Source organism: Trematomus bernacchii, unplaced genomic scaffold (assembly GCF_902827165.1).
Source record: "Trematomus bernacchii unplaced genomic scaffold, fTreBer1.1, whole genome shotgun sequence".
NCBI lineage: Eukaryota > Metazoa > Chordata > Actinopteri > Perciformes > Nototheniidae > Trematomus > Trematomus bernacchii.
In genome coordinates, this window is record NW_022987720.1 from 12325093 (window position 1) to 12352676 (window position 27584).

The window sequence follows — 27584 nt, forward strand, 5'->3', positions numbered from 1 at the left end:
GATTCTCAAAGCAAACCATGCAAGTATTTTGTTTAAACAGAACAAACAGAAGAGTGGATTTCAATCTGCTGTTTGCTCCTGGCAAGTATTTAATTGCAGAAGAAAATATGACAAGAAATGTGAGCATTTTTCTTGTCTGCAATTTCGATGGACTAACACAAAGATGCTATAATCTGGTGGACAGAAAAAGTTCCTAGGACACACTACAACTGCTCTCTTAGATTAAGGGCAAAGCACATCATTCAAATAGATTAAAAACTGGCAAAAAATGTGACAAAATGATGTTGGTATTTTTGTTTTTGTTTTTTGCCATATGCTATATTCTGTCAAGAGCACATTCAATATGGGTTTCAGATAGACCTAATACCATTCCAAGATCAATCAACCACTACAAAATACATACAATACTTTAGCTTCTTAGTTTAATATGTCATCAGATTAGTCTTAATACAGATGCAAACAGAGCAGTCAAATAAGTATAAAGAAGAATTAGAAGTATAAAGTATATGACAAATGGAAATAGCCTACTGCATAAAGTGCAAGTAAATTAAAATTGTAGGTAGGTCCAGTATAAAAATATATGTACTTCGTTACTTTTCATATCGGGCATACACATTTCCTAGACATTACAGTGTTAATATAGCCCCAGTTCATTCCTAAAAGTACAAATGTAACATATTGCTGGGAATCATACTGTTACAGTGTATGGTGGAAATTGTTAGCGAAAGGTCAGTTGACAGAGGCAGGATCATTTGCTTAGAGCACATCATCATCAGCAGCAGCAGCAGCAGCAGCTACACAGCGCATCTGTTGGACACAGACAGACGGAGCGATAGAGAAGCTGCTGCTCGGTTCAGAAAATGGCCGACAGATTTTCTAGGTTCAACGAAGAGCGTGATTTCAAGGTAATGCATGTTAAACGATTGACGGTTTGCACATATTTCAGCATGTTTGTGTGTTTAAGCACATACATATGGTTTACAACGTAGCGGGCGGTTACATTTAATTGCAAACTGCTGGTCTAGATGTCGCTTGCTAGCACCGCAAGCTGGCTAAGCTAACGCTAGTGCACTGCGGTTCTTTTGAATGTTACTTCCCTTACGTCTCAGTGTTTGGCTGCGTGCTATATTTGGCTCCTGTCATTGGTTATTAGCCTTAGATTATGCTTACCACGCAAACTATCTTAACCATGCAACAGCAACATACATATTGAAGTCCAACTAGCTTGTTAGTGACCTTGGGTAGTGTGGTTGTTTATCGACATATGCTAACGATGGATTGCTAGCTAGCTTGTAGCTAACTGGTACGCACATTCATTAGCAGTTGTAGTACTAGCTAGAAATGGCTGTATCATTTTGACAACAACCACAGCAGCTAGTTAGCGTGTTAAAATTGACCTAGTTTTAACCAGATATATGTAGGCTCAATAATAAATGACATTACATGAAATTATATCTTACAGTTTGCTACTTAAATGTCTGAGGCATGTTTATCGATTGCTTTTAGATCAACAACATATCCTTGTCCACTTATTAGCTGATATTTAAAACAAGTTTTATTTAAAACTGTTTTATAACCTGTGTTTTCCTTGCATAAAGCCTTTACGGTAAAGGTCACTTTTTTTGTTTTTGTACCGTTGCCAGACTGGTTTATCTAGCCTTCATTTTGTTTGTTTCTATCATACGACTTAAACGCACAATTCACAAGTAGAGAAGGGTTTCTATTTTTGCTTCGTTTGTGGGAACATTTCAAGCAATTTTACAAATAAATCCGTCCCTAGTGAACAGTTTTAACATGCCTTTTTGTAAAGGTTTTAGGTTGCATATTTACAACAGTAGTGCCAGAGTTGAGTTGCTGAATTACACCCACATATGAGCTGTTTGTCTTTCACTTGTCTATCTTTGATCTAGGACCGCACCCAGTACAAGCCAAACACAAAATTAAAGATTAGAGAAAACAAGATGACCATGTTAACATGTGTTTTTTTCACCATAAACATTCTGTCATTCATCATATTTGTTTGTTTCAAATTCTTTACATGACATTCTAATCCCCTACTTTAACTCTGCAGCATTTGTACTTTCTGGCAATAAATATTTTAAGCCACCCAACATCTTTTTAATAATTTGATGTATGGTTATTGACTGGTCTCAAAACTGTCAATAGAAGACATCCTTAGTAACGAAGTATGCAGATAATGTGTCATCATGTGTTCCTTTCAAAATATATTAATGCAGTGTTTTGAAATAAATTGTCATTTGGTTTTATCAAATAAAAGCAGCTTGAAAATTGAGTTTTGGGATTACCTCGGGTTGTAAGTCTGGCACAGGTGTCATTCAGCTACAAGTTTCAAAACATTTCCTCCAGGAACTATCTTTTCACATGGTACAAATTAGAAAAGTTGTGGTTTCATGTTCTGTATATATACAATGAATGTTAAGATATATAGAAGATGGTAAACATATTGTGTGACCAAAAATGTGTGCTTGTATTTAGAACATTTTCAATTGATTTAGAGTTAAAGTAACTGCGGTGTTCAGGGACATTTAAAGGGTATTGATACATTTTTTTCAACAACTAACTTGTCCTTACATTTTTCTGACGTCATTGGTTGTGTAATGTTTGGCCCATTTTTGAAAAAGAGCAAGTGTTTTTGAACAAGAAGCCGTTGATGCTCAGTTTGTTTTTTTAGTTATTTTTTGGGGGTTCTTTTGCTATTGGACAGTTATAAACTTTGCTTAAAATGCTGTAGTTGTTTTTTTCAAAAGCAGTCGAGTACTTTTTGTAGCGATGATATGGTGAATTAGTAGACAGGCCATTACAAGTTTAAGCATGTATAATTGCTTGTGAAATTAGCCAGTGTTTTTCCCTCTAAAGCCACTGTGATGCTGTCGAGTGGGAACTCAGTATTCAGCTTTTTTGTCAGTGAGAGCTAAATGTTGTGTGTTCTGAATGAGTCTGTTGAAGGCAGCTTTGGCTCAGCACAGTGGAGCTCTGTGTGGGAGATCTGCTGTGAAGGATTCATTTGCTCAGTATTCAGAAAGTTTCTCCTTGACTCCATGGACTAAAGCAAGCTGCCAAGCAACACGGAGAAGGAAACTCCCACTGATGGTCTACCTACTATCTAAAGCAAAACAAGTCCATTAGCAATATGGAGCTATGTTTCATCTTTGTTGGAGCTTTAGAATGCAGCTTATCTTGAATTGCAAGACACCAGGTTATTTATGAGCATCTCCACTGCTGGCTGGCATTAGTTCTCTTATTTGCTAATGTTAAGTGGTATGGAGCGCTCATATCAGCGTTTAAAAACAAAGAGAAATGTTCTCTTGTAATATCAGAGGACATAGCGAAGATCAGTTCTATGCAGCATTGCCGTGGTGTTTGTTTACCAGACTCAGGGGATGAAAAAGCAGCAGAACATAAGAAGTCATTGTGGCAGGCCGAGGTTGTGCTTGATAGCACATTAAGTGGTCTGAGCAGAAAGTCAGGAGGAAGAGAGGTGGCTGGGGAAGAGAAGCCAGGGATACATTGATTTGTTCATAAATAAATCCTTTGCTATTCTCTGAATCTCCTTCTCATAATCCCGTGCTTCACTCATGCTGACGAGAGGTCCTCTCTCATCTGAATTAATGGCTGCCAGTGTGGCATCAAATCACCTCATTATGGTGGGTGGATTTGAGTAGTTGCTTATCTCCGCAAAACCCAGATCCCCCTAGAGAATGTAGGGGGTAAAGCTGCTTGCATAGCCCAGTCATGTTAGCATTGTCTTTGCTGCACAGTTCTGCAGCTGTAACCATATACTTTTTTTAGCAGTGAAGGAAGAAGTCCTGAATAATACAAAGGCAAATTATTTTTTTGCAGTGCCTGTTCCATCTCCCAGATAGATATAAAAAATGGAAATCAAACCTCCCTATGTTGTATATATCGTGTCTAGTTGCATTAGTTAGTTGTCCAAACTTGTGCTCTTGCTAGTTGCTGCAGGCATCTAGTAAATATTGTACCACAAACTATTTTTGGACTTGTTCAGTTTTGCCTGAAGGTCAGTAGAAAACACACTCACAAACATGACCTTCGCCTCTCCTCTGCTGCTTAAGAGAGGAAGCCATCTGTCTCCGAGCAGAAACTGCTCTATAAACATAACCCTTTTGGTCAGGGTAGCAAGCCCATTACTCACTCTCCGTCCCTCCCAGGGTATGGACTTAAAATGAAATGCTCAATTTGTGTAAGTAAAGCCCAGCTTCAAATTCAGACAACAAATAGCCTAAGGCGGAAGTCATCCTTCACTGCTGCTACTCCTGGAATACATTTACCAGGAATCTGCTTCCTGAAATAACAATACAAACTTCAAATTAAAGGCTTTTTTAAGTTTAAATAACTGGAAAATGGGATTGTTTATAGTGGAGTAATGATTTTCTTATTTTTTATGTTTTTAATAAACTATATAAACGTCATAAACATGATTTTATATGCAGTAAACCATATGCTGTTTGTGGAATGTGTGCTTTGCTTTTATTTGAGAGGTAAACACAATTAATGAAGCATATGTTGTGATTATTTTGGCCAGAGATTGCATGATAAACCCAAAAACTACTTAATGCAGTTAAATCCTCACCACTGGCTGGAATATTTAGGATTTGCTCAAACAATGATTTAACTGATGATGAAAGAAAGCAAGTCTACATGATATTTCTAAATTAAGCTTTTAAATGTTTTTCACTCAGGGTGGGAATCACTTTGACCAGTATGAAGAAGGCCATTTGGAGCTGGAGCAGGCGTCCCTGGACAAGCCCATCGAATCGGTAAGGCTGCATCCATCATCCCACACCATTGGACCAGCTGTGAGAGTGGATGATTGGTCCAGGGAGAAATAAAAGCCACACCTATAAACTCCATTCATTCTGCCCATGTAGATGCATCCAGTGTTTTCATAAACACACTTGCCACCTAACCTGTAGAATCATCTGTCTCATGGTCATTAATACCCTTTAAGTCCCTCCCACTTCCCATGTCCTCTGCCTATTCCATTTCCTGTGTGATAGTTAAAAGATAATGTATATGCTAGATCTTCCTGTTTTATGTGCACCTTACAGATAATCATTTGATTTATGTATCAGTCTCCCATTAGTCATTGTTAGTCATCTTAGCACAATGAGATAAGATGACTGAAAGCATGGGGTGGATAAAGCACTGTCATTAATGGCTGTTTTCTAATCATCCTAGCTGTTATTCATTTTTAATTGGTAATGACAAGACTTTATTATGCATATACCTGCTTTAAACAAGGTTTCTGTACTGAGCCATGTTGTTTTTTTTACATTTGAGAGGGCGATTTACCTTTTCAACAACTCTGATTTGATGATTCACGGATTTAAAATGTATTCAAAGGGTTAAGATCATAAATGCAATCCTCTTGAATCGAGGCACATGTTACCATTTTGCATTCAAAAACAGCCAGATTAAGAAGTGTTTACACCTGTATATCTGACTATTTTTCAGTGGCTCAAATGTTTCCGATAATAAAAAGTTGGCAGTGCTTATTCCACTCCATTTAGCAAACAAAATAGCACACATAAGATGGTGTGAATGGCTACATCTGTGTTTGAATGAGTGTGTGTCCATGTAGCTCTAGAATTTGTGTGTAAGTGTTTGTGTCTATAGGACAGTTATCTTATTGTACACAACTTGGGGTGTTCGACATTTCTCTCCTGCAGCGAATTGGCCCCCTATTAGCTAAGCAGCAATGACCCGGTTTGTATTTGCACGCTCTGCTTTCTTACTCCTATCTTTAGGGTCCTTGTAACGCTTCTCTGACTGTCTTTCTCTCTCTCTGTTTCACTACTGTCGCACTCTACATCTATTCTCTCTCTACCTCTACTTCTCTCTCGCTCCCTCCCTACTACACAGTGATTCGTTGTACAGTACCCTCTGTCATTCTGTGCTGGCATGGTGCTTGTGCAACTGGGACTGCATTTATTTCGCTGAAGAGGCACAAAGATAATAGCGCAGGCAGCTCTCTTTTTTTCTGTCTTTCCCACTCTCTCCACCCCCCCATCCCCTCTCTGTCACTGAAGCTCTTTGGTGAGCAGGCCCAAACTCCTCTTACCTACACAGTGTCCCATGACCTCTCCTCAACCTTAGAGATGTGCTTTGAAAGTCAATCAGATAGTACCAGCAATCTAACAGGCATGCTCACTTTCTACAGTTTCTATAATCATCAAACAAAAGGGATTTTATTTTTTCCTAAATTAAAGCTATATTTAAACAATTAACATAGCTAGATTGCAGCATAAGTAAACTAGATATTTGAAACATAATTAAACAAGTAAATTATGAGTATCATGACATATAACAGGATTGCCTGAGAAAATAAAAAAGTTGAGATTAAACATTCCCGTCAATTAAAAAAATAAAAATGTAAGGAGTTTTTAAGCAGTGGAATAAATTTCATTCGGCTGATCACTGTGACACTCCCGTTTGAAAGGGAAAAAAACACTTAATTTATTCACAATTTTCTAATGTATGATCAAATGTGTAGCCTATATTTGTGTTTAAGATGTGCCAGAATCTGGCATAGAATCTTTTTACATCCTGGTTGAGTTTCACTTATATTGTTTTCTAACAGGCACACAAACCTCCCACTGTGTGTGGGTGGTGGAGGGGGAGAAATAAAAATAGAGAGAGGTGGCCTTCTCACCTGGCTTGAGTGACTCTTTAGCTCCTGCGCTATTATTTGTGGAGGGGCGCTGAGGGCAGCGCTGCAGCATCACACATGTGGAAAAGACATGGCCACAACTGTGGGGGATGTCAACTGTCACATCGTCACTAATAGAAATACACACCTTTACATATTCTCTTTGGAAAGTGCATGCTCAAAGGAGATGGTGGCAGACTGTTTAACCACAAGCAAGTAACTATGAATATTTGTTAACCCTGAGGATTATTTTAAAGGATCTGGTGACACAGTTTCGTTACATCAGTTATATTTCAATAATACAAATTACACAGTTTATAAGACTGTCAAATGCAACATGTACAAACAGTATAGTCCACAAATTCTACCCCTAATCAGCCTTAAACAGTGCACCTAAATAGATAGCTAAAACATCACAGTAAAACACAGACTGACATAGAGTATGTGACAGTGTTGTTACAGGTACACAGGCCTGATCTGGGATCTGTTAGTGAATGCTTTGGCCCAGCTTCTCGGAGCCCCTCCCCCGCCACTTATTGTGTGTGAACTATAGGCAGCTAGAGGTCTGTGGTACTTTATTGGGATCTTTTTTCTCTTTCTGTCTTTCCCCTTTGGTCTTTTGCTCTTTCTCTATAACATTGTTTTTGCATTGCATGTGTTAACTTGGTAGCATTCAGTACTATTTTATCTCAACACTCTGTCCTAATCACTACTACAGTTTTCCTCCAATACTCATCCCTCGTACGTCCCCTGCCCCCTTTCAGTCCCTCCAACCTCCCCTCCTTCCCTCTCTGACCCTGTCCAAGAGCGATATGCAGCGGGCAGCCTCAGAGCCACAGAAACCACATATACGCACCAGAAATCTAAGAATCACATGTACGCAGACCACAATGCGTTTTTCTCTTAGTAAAAATGTTGTTTCAACCTTTTTGATTCAAGATGTATTCATTACTACTTCTCAACTTGTACTACAGATGCTAAAATATATGGTGTATTAGATATGACAATTGGATAAGAAAATGAAAACCCCCCAATCCTTTTTTTATTTGAATCCTGCCCTACTCGTGACCTACATTATTTGCAACATGGCAAGCTTTCTATTAAGCACCAGCCTTAATCCAGAGAGCATCAGTGATGCTGGGTTCAAGGTCATTGCTAATGCCCTGAAAATAATCTGTTTTAAAGTCAGCAATGGGGTAAGTGTGGAGAAAAAGAATAACCTAACCAAAAAACCCACTTCAAACTGAATGGGAAGGCCAGTTTTACAGTCTCTGTTTAAAGTGACTGGAGACCGCTACAAATGTGGGCTTCAGTGTTAACTTAATTTCCGGTTGATGCATTGGGCTTTCAGAATTATGAGGTAAGTATGTATTTTAAAATGATTCCATTTAAACCGGACGCTGGTTCTCTGTCATTTTCCCAATCACTTAATTCATGAAATCTGTTATCCCCTCACGGTCACTCTGACACTTCCACACTTCACCTCCATTTGCTGGGAAAAAGGAGCCGTCTGTTAAAGCAATTTGACTCTTGATGCACTGAGACAGTTGTTTCCATTTAGTCACACCTGCAAAAGTGGAGACCAACTAGGAATACACAAGGGAGCAGCAAAAGTTTATGAGGAGCAGCAGTCAGCAGGCCCTGTCCTCCACCAGCACTTCCAAAAACACATTCCTCAAGGACACGAGAGAGGAGGATGAGTAACTGCAGCAGCCCCCCTTTTTCTGCAAGACAGAACCCTAAAGGGTCCGTGTTTACTCATCAGAACATACAAGCTCTCAAATCTGTTTTTGTGAGCAATAATCCCCCAAAATGATATAAAATATGTAGTTTGAGTTGATTTAGTTGAGTCACTTGCATAGATTAATATGCATGTCCAGTGTTACATCTTTCTCTGGAACCAGAGCATTTTCTAATATCGAGACACGCTCCAGTACTGTAGACATATCAATGACTGCTTCGATTGAGCAATAAGATTCCTAGATACTCTGAGGTCTCTAGGTGGGGTCCCCTGCATATCACTTCCCTTCCATATCTTTTTCCATGCACTGTGCCGATGACGGCACAATGCACAGTTTTAAAAACACCTCTCCTTTTAGATCTCTTTTGTTTGGATAACATTTTCAATTTTTTCTTTCTCCTGTATTAACAGTCAGTTGGTGGATTTATTGACATGCCCTTTCTGTTTGTATACAGTATTATGTTTGTTTAAGAGCAGAGAGAAAGATTTGCATATGTAAGAACTTAGAGAAGCTAGCAGAATTGCAGTTGAAAGCGTTTGGCCGGTTTCTTACGTTGTGTCACGTGTGACTGTTTTTTTGACAGCCCAGTATTTTAAAGCCAGGTTCGTATGGAAATGCCTTCACTCCACTTGCACTGCTGTTGGACTCGCCGTCGTTGCTTTCATCCGTCTGTCTGTCTATTCTTTTGGTGCACTCATCTGTTGTTCAGACACGCAGTGAGCGCCTCATCTCCGCCCTCTTAGTTTGCTGAGCCCATTTTGAACTAATCTTTTTATTAGTGTCAGCAGTTGCGACTGATGCCTTATCCAACTTGCCCTTCTTGTTTTTAATAATATTTTGTTTCTAATCTTGCAGAGATAAAAAAAAAATAAGCTTTCTATGAGAAAACACATTTAATTTAAGGTAGGGCTTATGTTCTCTGAGCTTTCAGAACATTTAATTATAAGGCCCTTGGTCAGACTTCTCTGGCTTTCGAGATCAAAAATAAACAAATCCGCAAACGGGGATTGTGTAAACACGAGACAGGAGCAGCTAGTATAGGGTGCATCTCATTTTCCTTCTTGCTGAAACCTCATAGATCAGCGTATTCCCCAAATCAATATAGATAATCATGTGTAGAGTGGTGCACCATAATACTGCAGTAAGAGACAGAAGCATACCCAATGTCGGTGGGAGGGGAGGCATCCACTGCAGCAAATTCTGCTGTGTTTCCTACATAATGAAGTCAGGGGACATGTTGTCCACCATGCAGGAGGCAACAAACTATTAGCCATGCAGCCTATCTTTGGTGGTGACATGCCAAGGAACTGCCAGGCAATGTACAGTGAAAGCATGTCAAATGTAGGATTTAATGTCCCAGTTATGATTTGAAACAAGCAGGTGTCCTCAGTTCCCTTCCCACCATGTGAGACCCAGCACAGATTCCCTCCTATCTCACCCCGCAGCGGAAAGGGATCTGAATGTCACACAGAGTAAACACATCTCATAGATCCATGAAATAGTGGGGGGAAAAAATACCAAACCCAACAGAAACAGGAAGTGAGGCAGTTAAGCTTCTCTCTTGGGAGGAAAACATCAGCCAGTTGTTTTGGATAGATTTATTCCAGATATCTGGGATTTCACAGTTCTAAACACTGACCTATCGTTTTTTTTCTCTCAGAAATAATAAATAGGGCAAAAGAAGGCATCAGTTTGCTCCTAAACGCCAACAGGGTTTGAACATGATTATGCCAAATTTACCATAAATGAGACCCTTTGGGCGGAGATGCAGTGTGTGCTGTGTGTGTGTGACTCCCACTCCCCTTCACATGCACTAACCCATTCAAGCTCAGCTCACCTCCAACACCCCAGAAACTCACCTCCACCATGGCTCAGCCTGCTCTGTTCTGTCCCCACCTCCTCTTTGTCAAAGAGAACTAATTGAGCCCTGTTGAGCCATCACCTTCCTCTCTGTGCCTGATCCACCTGAAACTAACATAGTTGGAGTTTTGTTACCCGCCCTCCACCCCAGCCCGCTCCACCCCTCTGTATGTGTACCATTCACGCTACTAACACCGACGATACTTTTTGTTAAAAATAATTTAACAAAAAGCTGCATGCTGTTTTGTTCCAACCCCTTCACTTTCTGTTTGTGAAAGTTGATGTCAATCTCTTTGTGATTATAAATATCCTTTATGTTTGGTTTGTATGTTTTTTTGGTAGAATGCAGCACTCTGGTGAATGTTAGCAAAGCTTGGAATAGTTATAATCACAACAGAAAACACTGCTTATTAAGAAATCTCATTGTTTCCTGTTTATTTGTGCTTGAGGATGTACTGTAGTGTGTAGTGGTGGGATGATCTTGCATTTCACTTAATGTTTTTGTTTTTCTTGCTGACCCATACTAGTGATATAACGCTCTCAAGACATGTGCAATTGCCCCCCTGAGTATACTAGGAATTGCTGTTGTGTGTGTTCTCGCACTTTTCTCTTGCCTCTTTGATTCAATATAATGGGTCTGATCTTGCCCACATGTACATTGTCTGTATACTTTCCTAAAGTATTCAAATAAAACCCCCAAATTAATATTTAGTTATAAATTATAACAGAAATAAAATGGCCTCTACCCTGCCAGCTCCCTAAATTAAAATATTCGATTGAGCCCATGTAGGAATAGATCTGCTAATTTTCTTGAGAATTTGCTGAGTCAGCGTGATGACATTTATTTCGCAGCTGTTGTAAAGCCGGGAAAAAACTACCCACAGGTAAAATTGATGAGTCATTTAAACAAAAATATCCAACTGCAGAGACAAAAAGATTCAGGTACTTAAGTAGGTATGGGTGGCCTCTGAAAGCGTCCGACAAATGAAAGGAGCTGCAAGAGTTTTGCATTGTTTATGACCAAATGATGAGCCTCTTTTGTGCTCTAGCCAGGCGCCACCCCTCTTATAAAACATACTTTTCCAGAAAGAGATAATGCTTCTGACAAACTCCTGTTGTGTGCTCAGTCTTAAAATGAAAACACTTGACAAAGTACAGACCAGATTTTCTCGACATTGCCTGGACTTCATTTGAAAAAATGGTTTATGAGAGGATTTAAATAAGAGGCAAGCTAACAGCACACAGTTGTGTCTAATAATGGTTTAAAATAATTGTGCATATGGTTTAGATCAGACCATTGATAAAAGACGAAAAATACTGGAGGTGTCCAAATCATTCACAACAGCTATTTCTAGTGAATCCAACGGGGCTACGTGCACACAATGTCTCCCTCTCTTCACCTGCACACCCACATATCCCCTCACACGTGCATATTCTGTCCACCCTGGGCCTTGTAATGGTAATCCAAGGCCCATTAGCCCCACTTCTGTCTCTTCCTCTTGCTATAGTTTTTGTGACAGCTGCATATGTTTTCATGGTGCTCTCCTTGTCATGGTTACGGAATCACAGCAAGCTTGGAGTTTCTGATCTTTGTTTTGTTAATGCAAGATTTCCATACCTGTTCTGTGTCACTTTTCTTTGTGTACTAAGATCTTGCTCTGTAGTGGTTCATATATGTATGCGTGTGTGATACATATATGGCCTCCCTCCTTCCTACCACTCCTTAACTTCTCAGTTAGTGGATGTGACTCAATGTTATCTTTATCATCCAAAATGAAAGATAAAGAAATGCTCATGCCAAATTACTTTGCCTTACAAAACAGCACTCTGTAGGAGGGTGTCCTGTAGTTTACAAGCTACACATAGCCTCATGTAGTGTTCATAGTGGACAAGCTACCCTTCCTCTCAGTCTCCAACCATCTACCCCCCCACCCTAACCGTCCTTACCACTCCTTGTGCTGGAAGACACTGATAATACACGCTGTAGGTGATGTGGATGACAATAATGATAATGGTGATGGTGGTGGTTGTGCTGATGACGATAGTGTGATCTGAGTGTCTTTTTATTTTTTGTTTTTGTTTGTTTGTTTTTGATGAAAACCCAACAGGGAAAAGCTCCTCTTATTATTGGAATATTTTTGGTTTTTTTCTCCTCTGTTCTCTCTGCTAGGATAACATTGGGCACCGGCTGCTTCAGAAACATGGCTGGAAGTCGGGGCAAGGTCTTGGCAAAAGCATGCAGGGTAAGGACAAACTCTTCTGAACATCTGTTTGCAATGTATGCTGGTGGTACTGAGCCACCAACCCTTTTGTCATTTTCTTTGCCCTCACATTTCTAGGTTTTGATGTATCAGCAAATGTTTCTTTTCCGTTTCTTTCTCTGGTCTTTTCCTTTGTGTCTGTTGCTAGCTAAAATCAATTTGTATTCAAACAAACCTCATTCCAGTTCCTGTCGCTCTCTCGCTGCTGTTCCCTGGAATGGAAGAGGGAGGGGAATGTTTCAGAGGCCTTGTAAAGGAGTTACACCAAGGGCAGGGACCATAGTGGGTTGAGGGATAGGAGTGGAGTGTTTATTTGTCTTTCAATTATGCAATACAGATTAAAGCGAGCTTTTGGTCCTCCTTCAAAATCACAGTATAATTGAAGACAGCCTTGTTCACATTCAGTTGTTTTAGCCAACTAACTTTGAGAAAAAGTGGTTATGGATTGATGTATTGCAGATGTGCTAGCACACAAGTCTTGTATCATCTCCAGATCTTACTCTTAGCCCCTGGTCAAAAACATACATCCTCTTCTCAACTTACATTGCCGGAAAAAAATGTACCTCTTCCGAAACATTGGGGCTGGGATGCAGCTGCATTATAACGAAGAGCACATGGTTGACTTGGAAACACTAAAATGGTAAACGGGGTAGCCAGAACTCTAGCCAACAGAGCTGTCAACTTGCAGGAATGCATAGCACACCATTTTTTTTTTTAAGGGCTTTTTCTGGCCTAGTTGTAAATGCAATTTAAGAACAGGCCGCCGTGACAATGCCATTGGACCCAGTCCAGAACCAATGTACATTTCGAAAAAGGAAAAACCTCCAGAGCTCTGACTGCCTTCCACCATGTTAACATTGATGCAAAACAGACCCACGTTGCATGCTCTGCCTGCTTAGGGAGACTGTTGTTAACTTTGGTTGATGCTGGACAGTCTGTTTTAATGATTTAAAAAAGAAATAGTGATACCAATCATCATCATCATCATCAATTTTAGCATGGTTTATTGTGAACCAGATAACCGTTTCAACCCTACTCTATAGTTAGTATATTATTTACTTAAACTGATTAACATCATGTGTACACCATCCGTTTCATTTTTTAAGATCGAGAATTGCGGTCTCTTCTGAGGGAAGTAAAAGCGGTACTGTAAAAATGCTCTGTAAGCTCTTCCCATTGAATTAACTCGTGTAGAAAGCCTTCAACAAGAAAGCTGCATTAGAGAGGTTTACTTTCAGGAGACATCTGTAATTGGATGTCCCAGTTGATATTGACTTGCTGTAAGAGGGAGCAGGCTGAACAGAGCTGAGTGTGTGGGTTGGTCTTGGCTAACGTCAGCACATCATTAGCTCGACCCTGCTCTGCTCGTCGGCTCATTGGCTCAGAGGCAGTGGTGCAGAGCCCTGGCATGTTTCCACCGAGCCTCTTCCTGTCTCATCAGCCTCTTTCTCTCCTCATCACTTTCTTTATTCTCTCTTTTAGTTCGAACTTCCTAACTCCCTCTTCAGAGCCGCACCCTTCCATGCACTTTCTCCAAAGAGGATGACGTATAGCATTGGCTATGAGTGATGACATCACTGGCAAGCGAATGGGTCCTGGCAGTTAGCTAAGAACCAAGCTTGTTTTTCTGCATAATATCTGGCATTTAGTTTTGTCTACCTCCTCAATCGTGTTCTTTTCTATCCTGTCAACCCACACCATTTTAACACCAGAGCTTTTATTTCTATAACTCTCATGCAGTCATTTTCTTCTACTTATTTGCTTAAGAGCATTTATTTCCCTTTTAAACCCAGCAGTAACATGCTCAATATCAGAATTGTAATGAGAAACACAACTTCTCTAGGCACATGAATAACTATAGGGGGCCAATGCCGAGTGAGCTACGTAAGCAAGTTGCTTGACTTCACAATGCAAAACAAAAGACAGAAGGTATCTGCGTTCAGAATTGTGCTGCTTAATTTAATTTGTATTCAGCATAATCAGATTATGAAAAGTCCATGCCTTCCTCGTGCTTGTGGTTCAGGTGATGAGATTTTCAGTTGTCTCTGGTTTTGTAATACAACAGACACAGAAGACTTGTGTCTTTGAGAACTTGTGACTTATTTATCTTGATGAAAATATGCATTTGTATCAGGTGTTTAGAAAACAGGGGTTTACCCTGCCTATAGATGTCCTTGCTTTTGCAGATACCGGCTGTGGTGCGCAACTGTGTCGGATTGAAGTGTCATGATATATTGCAATCTGACATTTAGATATTACATTTTGATTGTGTTTATTGGTGAGCCTTCAGAGACATGCAGAGCTGATGACTGGCTGTTGAGCTGCGTTGAGGCCACCCTGGCACCTCTTGTTCATGCACATATATGGCCGTGGATCCCTGTGTCGTCTCATAGGTATTCTCGGCCTGACGAAGGCCAGGGACCAGAGTAGACCAGAAAGCTGCTTCATTCTGGGCAGGCTGACAAGTGATTGCAGAGTAACGACGCAGCAGTCATTTCTGAGCTTAGCATTTTGGTGTGCATGCATTTCCATCTGGCCTTGAACAGCTGAATAGCAATTGATTTGATGTGATAAGAATGTGTGCTTTGTGGAGAAGAGAACAAGTAGCAGGGGCTGACTTTGCTCTTGTGTTTGCCGCTGGCACCTCTGATGTGTGGTTATGTAAGCATCCTGCTTTGTGGGCAGATGAGACTGCGGCAAAGTGTGTCCAGTTGTTTTGTAGGAATTAATGGCCCATGAAGGAGCCTACTATCTCTGTTCAAATTTGCTAAATGCACTTGTAGTGTCACACAACACAAAAACGCCCTTGCATCACATTGAAGTTTGCTGGATAATCATTATTATCTTCCTTTCCTATCCTGTCCTCCCTGCAAGAAGAGAAGGTTTTTGAATTTTGAAGTGAAAGCATTGTGTCCCCTTTTTAAGTTTTTCACTGTATTGACTTTGTTCTTATTCTTCTTTTGTCCTTTTTGCCCCTTTTTAGGTAAGGTTTGTTGGATCCCCTCTGTATGTCAGTATGTGTGTGTGGGTGTGTTTTCTTTCTCCCACTCTGCAGTTGACCTCAATGTAACACCCCTTTGACAGTGTACCGTAGGCTAATGGCCTCTGTCAGCTTCCTCCTCTTTGCTTCATAATCACTAAACCTTTATTTCAATCTGCACAATGAGTAAAGTGCTTCGATTTGAACAAAGAACAACAATCCATTTCAAATCAAGGTAGATTTAGGAAGCTATGATTCCATCACATCCCTTAGAATCATCATCTCCACGTACGTTAGATTTTTTTTTTCCTCTTTGAGTTTCCGTTGCTGCTGTCGGGTATCTGATTGGCTGTAACCACGGCTCAGACTTTGAATGGCTTGCAGAGTAGACATGTTTTCCCCCTTCTGCTTGTTTGCCTGTTTCTACCTCAAAACCTGTGAAGCTTGTGTGTATGTGCGTGGTCATCATGTGGGACTGAGATGTGTGTGTGTGTGCGTCTGTTACTGACCGGGCCATAGAGTCAACTTACAGGGAAAATCTCACCACCTTTCTACACCCCAAATGTCTCTGTCCCCATGGTAAAACACTCCCGTCCTCCCCCCGTTTCTTTGCCCCTCCTGCACAGCATGTTTGTCCTAGCGGTGCACTCCTGCCTGCCTCAAACCGTCACACTCACCTGGGGCTTTAAGCAGTGTTGGAGGTACTGAGCTACTACTTTAACAGGATAGAGTGAAATGTAACACATTTGTAGGATACTTTGGGAAAACTGCTGCTAGATAGCAACACAGACCACGCTCTAAGCACTGCTCAAAGCCTTGCTGGCTCTTTGCTCAGGTACATTTTTATGTATGTCATGTGTTCACTTGTTCTAGGGTAAAGCACGCCCCAAAACAATCTCGCTGGCTGTAGGCTAGTAAGGAAATGAAAGATTCTCAGGGAGATTTGCTATGACTGGGCTGACAAGCATCTGCCTTGCAAAAAACGCTTAAAGGGGGAAAATGGTGGTCGTCCCTAAAGGCATCAATCGTCTCAGACTAGATAGTTGTCCCCATGATAAAACAAAATGAAACATAAAGACTGGCAACAGAGGCTAGGCCTGTCACAATAATTACTATTGATTTTATCGTACGATATTTGGACATGACCACAAAGGTTCTAACGGACCTTGATATTGCCTGTTGCACAAGTGTTTGTAAAGATAAGAATGTCACGAACAGCATGCCAGAATAAACAGTGAGGTTTCCATTGCATTATCAGACCTGCATTGCACAGTTATGTTATCAGAGCCAGAGAGTATGCTCTATTTATTTTTTCTATTTCTATCACATTCCAATCCAATATATTAATATACTTAAGGAGTTAAAGTCTGTTGCTGTTTAAAATATTTTACTTGCATTATTATGCCATTATTTTTATCAAATCTGTGGCATAAAAATAGTCTTTAAAAATGTCAATAATGTAATTTATCGCAATATGATGCAGTATATTGTCCAATCTAATGTAACTATCGTGACAGGCCTACCAGACTCTCCACAGTAGATTAGTTTTGATTCACAACTCTTGCCTTTTAGCTTTTACCTATCAGTTAATATTGAGTTGTAGGTTTTTTAATCACTCCCTTACCCATTGTAGCTCCTCTAAAACCACCTATATGACTGGGTTTCTCATTTTTCTTCTCTGTAAAGGTTAAAAGTGAAGGTTTTCAGTAATGGAGGGATACAGGACTTGGGGCAGAATTTGTAAGGGGGGGGTAGTTTGGTACCTTGGGGGCATATTGTGGTTTAGAGAGTGAGGCGATGCCAGGCTAGGGGCCCGGGGACTGGGACCAGTGGTTGGGAGAGAGTGGTGAGAGGAAATCCCTGTAAGCACCTGGCCATGAGTGAAGGGAAGAGGGGGGTGGGGGGGTGACACACTAAACCCCCTCTGGTAATAAACCCCAAAGACACACTCCAAACCCCACCCTCCCTTCTCTGTGTGCCTCAATCTTCCTGCTTAACCAATTGGTGTTTCTTTTTTACAGCGATTTGATCCTGCCCATGTTGTGCTGATGGTAAACTTAGTGGTAAATGTTATTTTATCCCCCAATTGAATTTTCTTTATTTTTGTTTTTATTTCTCCCATTTTTTTTGTTTTCCTCTCATCAGAGCACCAATGCTACATAGGCTTTCAATTCTCTCTGTATTAGTCCTCATTCTGCTGCTTGTATATTATCATGCATATGTATTACTCTTAGAGCATTGTCATTTTGTTTGTTTTCAGTTTTTTTTTGAAACCCTGTGATTCACACCCTGTGATTTAGATGCACATTGTTTTTGTCTGGTCCCTTTCTTTTCCACTGGAATGGGTAACGTGGAAGTATTGTCACTGTGTTTAAAGATTGGTGATAGTTTGGGATGACTGTAATTGTTCATTAATCTTTAATTCTGGGCCTAGCTTGTGACTTCATTCAGAATAACCACTGCAGTGGCTGAAAAACAGACCAATCCCTTGTCTTGGTTTCACTTTTCTGCTGTTGGGTAAAGAGTGTGAACACACGCCTATCATTTGATAGTCTTGTGCTCGACATAGCATACAGTCAGTCCTCTTACTACTTCAGGGGAATAAAACCTCCGCAATTATGCAGTCATTATAGCCTTTTAGCTAAAGGCCCACTCATATGACAGACACTGCAGTGGGACTGAGAGTCCAGGCAGGCCATTCTATGTTACAATGCCCATGCATCTATGATTTCAGAATGAATATGTCATTGGGCTGTGATGACAACATTATAAAAACAATACAGTAATGAACCGGATATTAACATCAAAATGTGTCCAGGAAGTCATTTTCTCTCCAATTGAAATGCATTAATTCAGAGTTTAAGGGAAGCTTAAAGCTTTCAAATGCTTATTAAGTAACTCTTTGGCTCAAAGTATAACTTTGGCCAGAAAATTAAACATGTATGGTGTTAGCCTTCAGTTTTTCTGTCTTATAGAAAACAACACGTTCAACTCAAGAATTTAAACTCAATTTTGTAAGAAACTTAAACAATACTTGTGACCGGTATTTCACAAGATAAATTTTGATTATACATTCCATATGCCCAATGGTATATATAAAACATTGATTCATGAAAAAAAACTAACTTGAAAATGTGGGAGGAAAAAACTGAAACCAAACCGAATTGATAATCACTATCAGTAACAACTGATTGTTGTATCTGGCTGGCAACAGAAGCAGCAGAACTAGTCCAAATTCTTTTTTTGCCTTTTTGTTTTGAGATTCCCCTGTCTATCTGTCTGTCTGTCCTCCCCTTACCCCCCCTCCCCATACCCATGTTTTACCAGGTAAGTATCCCCATCCCTTGCACTGTCACCATGGCGATACCTGGCCTGTGACGTCACTCTGCTGTAGTTCAGTGCTTGTGTCCTTTTTTAATTTTTATTCTGTCTTTCTCTCTGCTTTGTTTGGCTGATTATGAGTGGATTAAGCAATTCTGTGTCAATCTCCAGAGTAGTTTTGATTTTTATATATTTTATATCTGTAATGTTTTCATTTTTTTTTTTTTGGTTGTCTTTGGTTTGTTTATTTTTCTACAGTTAATTTCTTTCTAATCTAGCTCTTTTCACAGCTTACGTAACATAGCTGAAGTAGACAGGGAAAAATACATTTCTCAGCTCTAAGTCATGATGAGGAAGGGGGCCAGGGAACACATTTGAACCCGAGGACAGTGGAAGGGTCAGCAGGCCTGCGGACCGTCCAGAAAGAGACAATGCATTAGGCCTCAGATAATATTAGGTGGCTTTGTTCCTCTCATGGTGATGTCGCAGCAGCTGCGCAGGCCTGTTGCAATTCCCTTCACACACACACACACACACAATCTAACGTACCACACAAACACACTCTCAAGCTGTAGTGTCCTTGATAAACTTGGCATTCTGGTTTAACAGGACTGCAGCAATGAATGGGTGGAGGAGGGGCGGTGGGTTGTACGACTACACTGAAAATAAATGCCAACAGATCTAAACGGACAGTCTTGTTTCCAGTTACTTTCTTTTGTAGGACATATTGCTAAACAGCCCTGTTGCCCTCGACCTCATCTAACACCACATTTGCAGCTAATTTGACTCATTCAAAATGCAAACCAGCAGCCATGTCAAATGTAAGGAAAGTAAGATAAAGTGTTTTATACTCGGTGGCTGCAGTAAGCTGTGAGAATGGCTGGTGTTTGGTTCACTGTAGCTTTCTGGTCTCTTTGCACTTCAAGGCAAATTCTCTAACCCCAGCCCCCTATGCTATGAAAGCAGGCTGTTTTTCGAGCTGGCCCCATGTCCCAGTCTCAAAAACTCACCTCGTCCTCTCTCTGTCTCTTTTCCCTCAGGACGCACCGACCCTGTGCCCATCACCCTCAAATATGATGTCATGGGGATGGGACGCATGGAGATGGAGGTGAGATTCCGTTTTTTTTTTTTGTCCCAATCACTTGTTTATATGTTTTTGACATAAAAGCTTCAGTTTTCAAATGCACAATTGACTCTATACTGACAGTGTGATGTTTTGACATCTCTGATTGTTTTCATATTGGACAAGACCCGTTCTTAGTTGAGCTGTCATGGCATCTTAAACCAAATGTCACCATACATTATGATACAGTAACACTGTCTGACTAAATACACATGAAGATGTTCTGCTGAATCTGCTGGCTGCACAATGTTCCAGGGTTTTCAGTTCCTGTCGTAAATTGCATTTGACCTTCACAATTTTCGCTGAATATCATTCCTTTGCCTTCAGGAGGATTTATGCTTTTTTTTAATATTTATGTTTGCTACATTATGCATAACTGCCTTGTAAATCATAAGTCCTGTCCTGTGTTCACCTTTGAGAAGAAAACTAAAGAGAAATGTATACTTCGGATGTTTTGGTTTCATGTTTTGCAATTTTTGAATACAAAGAGGATTTATACAGCCACCTGCAAAAAGGGATGACTAAGTTACATTTCAGTTGAACATTCTGTCACCATCAGAAACAAGTGGAAGAAAACAGAAGTCAAACAAAGTGACCATCAGAGCTCGTATGGGCCTGCAGCATAACTGCTTGTTCACACAGTTTAAACTACTGTGTTGTCTGCACGTGCTGTAACTGCTGTCTATGCCTTTTTAGCTGGACTATGCAGAGGACGCCACAGAGAAGAGAAGAGTGCTCGAAGTTGAGAAGGAAGACACAGAAGAACTACGGCAAAAATACAAGGTGAGCTGGTGCCATTCTCATCAGTGTTGATTCTACTAGGGCTGCTGTAGTACATCTCAAATGGAAAGAAACGGGAGACCAAGTACTCTAATTACTGTAATTGAGTCTAATGTTCTGCTTTTCAAAAACACTCACTCATTCCTTTCTGTTTTTCCCATCAACAATAGGACCAGGTGGAAAAGGAGAAAGCCATTGCAAAGGCTTTGGAAGACCTGAGAGCCAATTTCTACTGTGAGCTATGTGAAAAACAGTACACCAAACACCAGGAGTTTGACAACCACATCAACTCTTACGACCACGCTCACAAGCAGGTATGTCAGAGGATCAATTCTTGGGTGCTTAATGAAGATCTTTTTTGCGTCAGAATATCTTGTTGTTTTTTTGTGAGAGAAAAGTTCCTGATGTGTTTTCGTTTCTCCCCGTTTCGTCTAATGCAGAGGCTTAAAGAGCTCAAACAGAGAGAGTTTGCTCGTAATGTGTCATCTCGCTCCCGGAAAGGTGGAAAAAAGCAAGAAAAGATGCTGCGCAGATTGCACGAGTTGGCTGAGCAGAGGAAACAACAGGACCGGTAAGAGCTTATTCCTTGAGTGCCCTCTGCTGGCTTGATTTCAAAATATATCTGTAGTGGTCACACAGGTGCATGCTTTGAAGGATCATCATGAAACTTGCTAACAAAGACCACAGTCATAGTTTTCTTATTATTTTAACAATTCAATCTCACAGGACAAGATATAGAAATGAATGTTCCGTTTTGTCCTAAGGACACCAGAATAAAGTTTATTGCCAAGGTTTTCACTTGCAAGGAATTTGCCTTGGGGTTTTGGGCATTCACTAAACATAAATATATTATGAGGAAATGAAAAGACCGGAGAAGTACTACAAATGCCAAGAACATAAATACAGAAAAGAAAAAATACAATACGAAAAAGATAGGAATAGAAATCTGTACAATGTGACAGTACTTTCTTATTACTGTCAATATGTTGATCAAACTGTATCCTGATACTGAAAACAACCAGGACCCTGTCAAGCCCTTTGTGATGACAAACATTAAAGATGACTCATGCAACCATCCAGTTAACCTGTCACCGAAGTAACGTCTTGTATTTCTTCAGTTGTAAACATTTATCCCAGTGCTCATTGTTATCATGCTTTTGTGTTACAGCACTCCAGGAAGTGGGCCCATGTTCAAACCTACCACAGTGGCTGTGGATGGAGAGACTTTAGAAGATGGCGACATAATGCCTGAAAACACTGATTTGACAGACTGTGTCCCGGAAGCACCCCTTGAAGAGAAAATTGAGGAAGCCTCCCCGAAACCAGCTCCAACCATCAGCTTCTCTCTGGGGAGGAACAACTCCTCATCCCCGACCCCTAGTGGGGCATCCAAAGTTAGTGTGTCCTTTTCTTTTGCCAAGAAAGCCCCCGTAAAGCTGGAAACAGCCGCCGCAGTGTTTACTGATCATGGCGAGGAGGCTATGGAGGAAGAAGAGTCACAGGATGGAGAAAAGGCTGGAGGGCAAGAGGAGGTTTCTGGCAGCAGCTCGGACAGCCCTAAGGAAGGTGAAGGAGAAGGTGAAGGAGGAAGTGAAGCAGGAGAGAGCGTTAGTGTGGCAGTGGCAGAAGAGGTGGAGCAGCCTGATGACGGAGCCTCTCTAGCCTCCACTCTCAACAAATTAAAGATGATGATGAAAAAAGAGGAAGGATATGCAGGACAGGAGCCGGAGTACTATCACTATATACCTCCTGTTCACTGCCGGGTGAAGCCTCACTTCCAGTTTCTGCTGTTTATGAAGGCCACTGATCAGTGTCTGATCAAAGCAGACGACGAAGAGGAAGAGGGGCAGGAGGAGAGGAAGAAGGTTGAAGAAACGACTAAAGAGACGGAGCCCGACGCTACAGAGGAATGCAAACCTGAGAAAGAACTAGATAATGTGACTCCATCCCCTGACCCAGAGCCGACTCCTCCGTCGCCTAAAGCAAAGACGGAGGATGTCTCTTCCCCCGCAGCAGATCCAGTCTCATTACCCACTTCCCCTGTTCAGAAGGCGGAGAGCACACAGGATAGAAAGGATTCCAACTCGGGTCCTAAGATCCCCACGGGTCCCTTCTTCCCAGTTCTGAGCAAAGATGAGAGCACTACCCTGCAGTGGCCCTCTGAGCTCCTCGAGTTCACCAAATCTCAGCCCTCCCTGTCCTACAGCTGCAATCCCCTCTACTTTGACTTCAAGCTGTCCCGCAACAAAGGAGTGCGTGCTGGGAAAGCAACAAAGTCTCCAAAGCCTTGTGAAGCGTCTAATGACAAGGGCCAAGAGATGGCGGCTTCAACAACAACAACTGTAGATGCAAATACTAAACCTGGGACCAGCACGGACAATGACAAGCCAACAAAAAAAGGAGAGCTTGAGCAAGTAGAAAGTGAGGAGCAAAAGCTTCAAACTGGAAGCACTAGTGCCAAGAAAAAAAAGAAAAAGAAGAAGCACAAGAAGTCTGCAAAGCACTCAAAACGCAAGACTGGAAAAGATGGGAAGGGAGCCAAAGAAGATGCGGAGGGCGAGACCGAGGCAACGCAAGAGAAGCCCAAAAAGAAGAAAAAACACAAACGGAAGAAGAACAAAAACAAGGATCCCAATCCAGATGAGGCAGCTGTTGATGAAAAGGAAAAAGCCAAACCAAAGTCAGAAGATAAAACCGTGGCCTCGTCTGTTCAGCTGACAACTGGAAGTGGAGAAGCTACAGGAAACACAGGAGTAGAAACAGGGAAGAGGAAACGTGCTAATAAGGAAGTGCCTTGTAAGTCTGGAGCAGAGGAAGGAGGAGCTGGAAAAGGCAACGACAAAGTCAACTCCTCAGAGGAGCACAGTGGTGCAAAACGACAAAAGACCGACTCCAGTGAAAAATCTCAGAGTGCCTCCTGCTCCTCCTCGGCCCAAAAGAATCCCGGTCCCGGTCGACCTCCCAGCAGCGGGAGTGAAGGAGAAGGGGGCTCTAATACCAAGCGCTCACGGCATCACAGGTCAAGTCCTCGGGAACAACGGCGTCACCACAGCGAGGAATCAAGGCGGTCCTGCAGCCGCTCTTCGAGGCGGGGGGAGAGACGGGGCAGCAGCCGCCGGCGCCATCATGGCCAAACCTCCCGTAGCCACTCGTACTCCAGCAGCTCCGAGCGCTCCTCGGCAGGCAGCAGCGCCTACAGCCGTCGCAGCCGCAGCAACTCCAGCTACAGCAACTACAGCAAAGAGGGCCGCAGACGGAGGCACTCCAAACGCTCCTCAGACTCTGAGTACGAGCGAAGAGGAAGCCGAGGACGTAGACGATCCAGGAGACATCGTTCCTCCTCTTCCTCCTCAGAAGAATCCCGATCACGTTCACGCAGTCACAGCCGCAGGAAGAGGCACCGGCGGCACCATCGCAGCAGCTCGAGAAGCTCCAGCAGCTGGAGCCGCAGCACCAGCCCGAGGTCCTGGAGGCGCAGCTACAGCCGAAGCCACAGCTCAGCCAGCCGCTCCTCCAGCTCCACCAAGGGCTCTTCTCGCCGACGCGCTCCCAGGGCTCGAGTGGAAACCGACGCACAACGCAGAGACTTCAACCGCTCGTGCATCTACCGCTCCCAGTCTCCGCGTTCATCTTCCTCACGAGGCCTTAACCGCAACACCCATTCATCCAGCTCACAGTCTCTGAGGCAAGGGGGGTCCCGGGATGCAGGAGAACAGAAAAACAGCCTTACTGCACGCCAGCTGCTGGAGAAGGTTCAGTCCAAAAGGAGCTCTGATGATTCTGCCACAGGAACAAAATCTGGGAATAAGATTAAAGATCCACCACAGGGATACTTTGGACCCAAACTACCCCCGACCCTGGGAAGCAAATCCATGCTGCCGCTCTTTGGTAAGCTGCAGGCCGGAAAGAAACCCCTGTTTCCCTTCACCAGACCTATGGAGGTTGAGAAATCAGGAGCTGGAAAGTGTGTTGAGCCAGAAGTTATCCTGGTAGAGCCTATACGGGAGTTCCCCCCTCCCCCCCCACCGCCAGCTCCCCCGGTGCAGAAGGTCGAGGAGGCCCCACAGATCACAGTTGTGCAAGAGGAGACACAGCATCCCGCTATAGAAGCTCCTGTTCACCAAGAACCCCTGCCACTGTTCGAACCCGATGAGTCTTCCATGGCGATGGCCCAGTACCAAGCAGAATCTGGACAGGACCCTTCTCAGAACCCCATGATGGAGTCCCTCATGCCAGAAATGCAGCATCAGCAGCATCAGATGCATGCCTACCCTGCTTACCCCCCACCCAGCCTAGAGGAGGAGTGCATGGAGGCGGAGGAAGACGGCCTGGCTCCTTTAGAGAGTCAGCCCATCACGTTCACACCAGAGGAGATGGAGAAATACGGCAAGCTGCAGCAGGCTGCTCAGCAGCACATCCAGCAGCAGTTGATGGCCAAGCAGGTGAAGTCTTTTCCCTCAGCTGCTGCCGCCGCTGCCAGCCTGGCCCAGCCCCCACCTCCCCCCACCATGCAGCAGATCCACATCCAGCAGCCCACTATGTCCATGGCCTCTGGCACATCAATCACCACAGTGCAGCACGCCATCCTACAGCACCACGCAGCTGCAGCGGCAGCCATGGGCATCCACCAACACCCTGCACATGCCCACCACCCTCACCCTGCACATGCCCAGTTAGCCCAGGTACACCACATTCCCCAGCATCACCTCACCCCCATCTCCCTGTCTCCTCTGGGCCACTCCCTCAGTCACTCTCTGGGACACTCTCTGGGACACTCTCTGGGACACACACTGGGACACTCTCTGGGACACACACTGGGACACTCACTGGGACACGCAGGACTGATTCCTGCCCACCACACCGCCTTCCTCTCCGGTCAGCCCATACACATTATCCCAGCATCTGCACTTCACCACGGCCCCTTAGCTCTCCACCATGTACCACATGGACTCTACCCCACACTTTTTTCATCCCGCCCCTCACAGGCTGCTGCAGCAGCAGCTCTCCAACTTCACCCGCTGCTACACCCCATCTTCTCAGGGCAGGACCTCCAGCACCCACCTAACCATGGCTCCTGAGTAATACAAGCAAAGTATAGTCACAGCCACAACCACTGAAAGAAAGAAAGACTCGACCTGAACCGGCTTACGTCAGGGTTTGGATGAAGTCTTTGAGACAAAGCTGTCAATAAGCAGCCCTTCTACTGACCAACACAGGGCAGGAGTTGGAGCCACAAAGTGGTGCTGCCTGTGTCCCACTCAGAGTTGACATTTTCCTCTGGCTTTTGCAAGATATTTTTTTATGCATTGCCCTGAACTTCTAAAAAAGAAGTTCAAGTTTAAAGAGACTTCTTAAAGACATGGTTTATATTCGAACTTGAGGTAAATTAACACAACCCATTTACTTTTGAATGATGAATAAGAGAAATCACTGGAGTTTGTTTTGTTTTCCATATAAATATTATTTCGGACTTTTTTGCTCATCTTGGCAGCCAGAGTGACGTACTGGCTGAAGCTATAAGCTGAACCATGTTAAGATGAGGAGTACGTGGTAGGCTTTGACTCTATAATGTACCTTTCAGAGACAGACTACTTCATATTTACTGGTATTGTTTATGTTCTAATATGACTACTTGATCTTTATTGGATCCTTGGTCTCAATTCATTTGTAATGCAGTAACGTGTACATATATCAGTGTGTAATGTGAAGAATCCCACCAATGATCACCATATACAATGACAGCTATGGTGTCCCAGTCGGTATGACAATGTCCCTTATGAATCAAACCTTATGTGGTTGAAGGAGGGGTTTGAACATCCCTGACGCTCTGAGGCAAAGCTCATGATCCCTGTGTGGGGGTGCACCTGAATAAATTGCACTGAAAATCTGTACATCGAGATGGTGCGTTTGCATCATGTAACAATAAGATTGTAGTATACTGCAATAATTGTATTTTTCTGTTTTTAAATTATTTTCCAAAATGCTCTTCAAAAGAAGGGCTGTGTTTTGCTTTTGTGTAATTTTGTAAATAAAGCGGCTGTAGATTAACCTATTAACGTTCTAGCAGTTTGGTAAAAGCAGAATTACAAGATGGATGGAAGACGGTCACGTGAAATGTATTCTATCAAGTTTGTTTCTAAATGAACCCGGTTAACAGTGGCTGGGATGGCAAAGGATAGGGATCTGTGAAGCAGTAGCACCTCTGTGTTTCAGCAAATAAAATCTTGAGTTCATGTGTTGTTCCATAATATGCGGGGTTAAAGAAATTCACATGTTAACATTTAATCTTTCAACCACTCGGCAGTCATTAGAATAAACGCCAGCATCAGTCCCTGTAGGGATCAGTGTCCAATATTAAACACTAGGTGGCGCCCTAGTTGCCTTAATACTTGTGAAAGCTGTAGATCAACAAAAAACTTCTCAGCAGAAGAATTAGGACCTCAGATTTAACCCTTGTGTCTCACAAAGGACCGATTTTGCTTTTGATGTGTGTTTTTCTTTTACCTCAGCTCCTTTTAATGAGTGTATAATGAACTGTGAAGCCATAAGCATAGGAACGTTCTATTATATTAGGCTTGCAAGCTAGAGCCTTGGCTTCAAAATGTCTGTTTTTTTCCACTGGATCGAGACATTTTCTCATGTTGGGCAAGTATGCTATTTTCCGGTTACTGCTCCAAAAAATAAACTGCATTAAAATAAATGTTGATGCTAATTATTGACACATCCTAGAAGGAATTTAAGGTTTTAATATTGATATACAGTTCATTTAAAAAAAAAATGTTTAACACAATGTGACCTGCACTTTGTTCCTGTTACAAGACGAGTC

General features: G+C 42.3%; 1 protein-coding gene across 12 annotated transcripts; it reads left to right on the plus strand.

Annotated features, from left to right (window-relative positions):
* The first annotated feature begins 798 nt into the window (after positions 1–798).
* Positions 799–27458, plus strand: gpatch8 (G patch domain containing 8). Of its 12 annotated transcripts, none has more exons than XM_034142704.1 (9): positions 799–905; positions 4722–4799; positions 12464–12536; positions 17556–17597; positions 19896–19963; positions 20675–20761; positions 20929–21072; positions 21199–21329; positions 21927–27458. In XM_034142704.1, the coding sequence occupies exons 5-9, from the start codon at positions 19937–19939 to the stop codon at positions 25834–25836; spliced, it is 4299 nt and encodes a 1432-aa protein (XP_033998595.1). In that variant the 5' UTR covers positions 799–905; positions 4722–4799; positions 12464–12536; positions 17556–17597; positions 19896–19936; the 3' UTR covers positions 25837–27458. The 12 variants fall into 12 exon arrangements, with proteins under 12 accessions (XP_033998595.1, XP_033998588.1, XP_033998594.1 ...); XM_034142703.1 differs by having other exon boundaries at positions 817–905; positions 5712–12536; positions 15538–17597; XM_034142705.1 differs by having other exon boundaries at positions 817–905; positions 5712–12536; positions 15538–17585.
* The last annotated feature ends 126 nt before the right edge of the window (positions 27459–27584 follow it).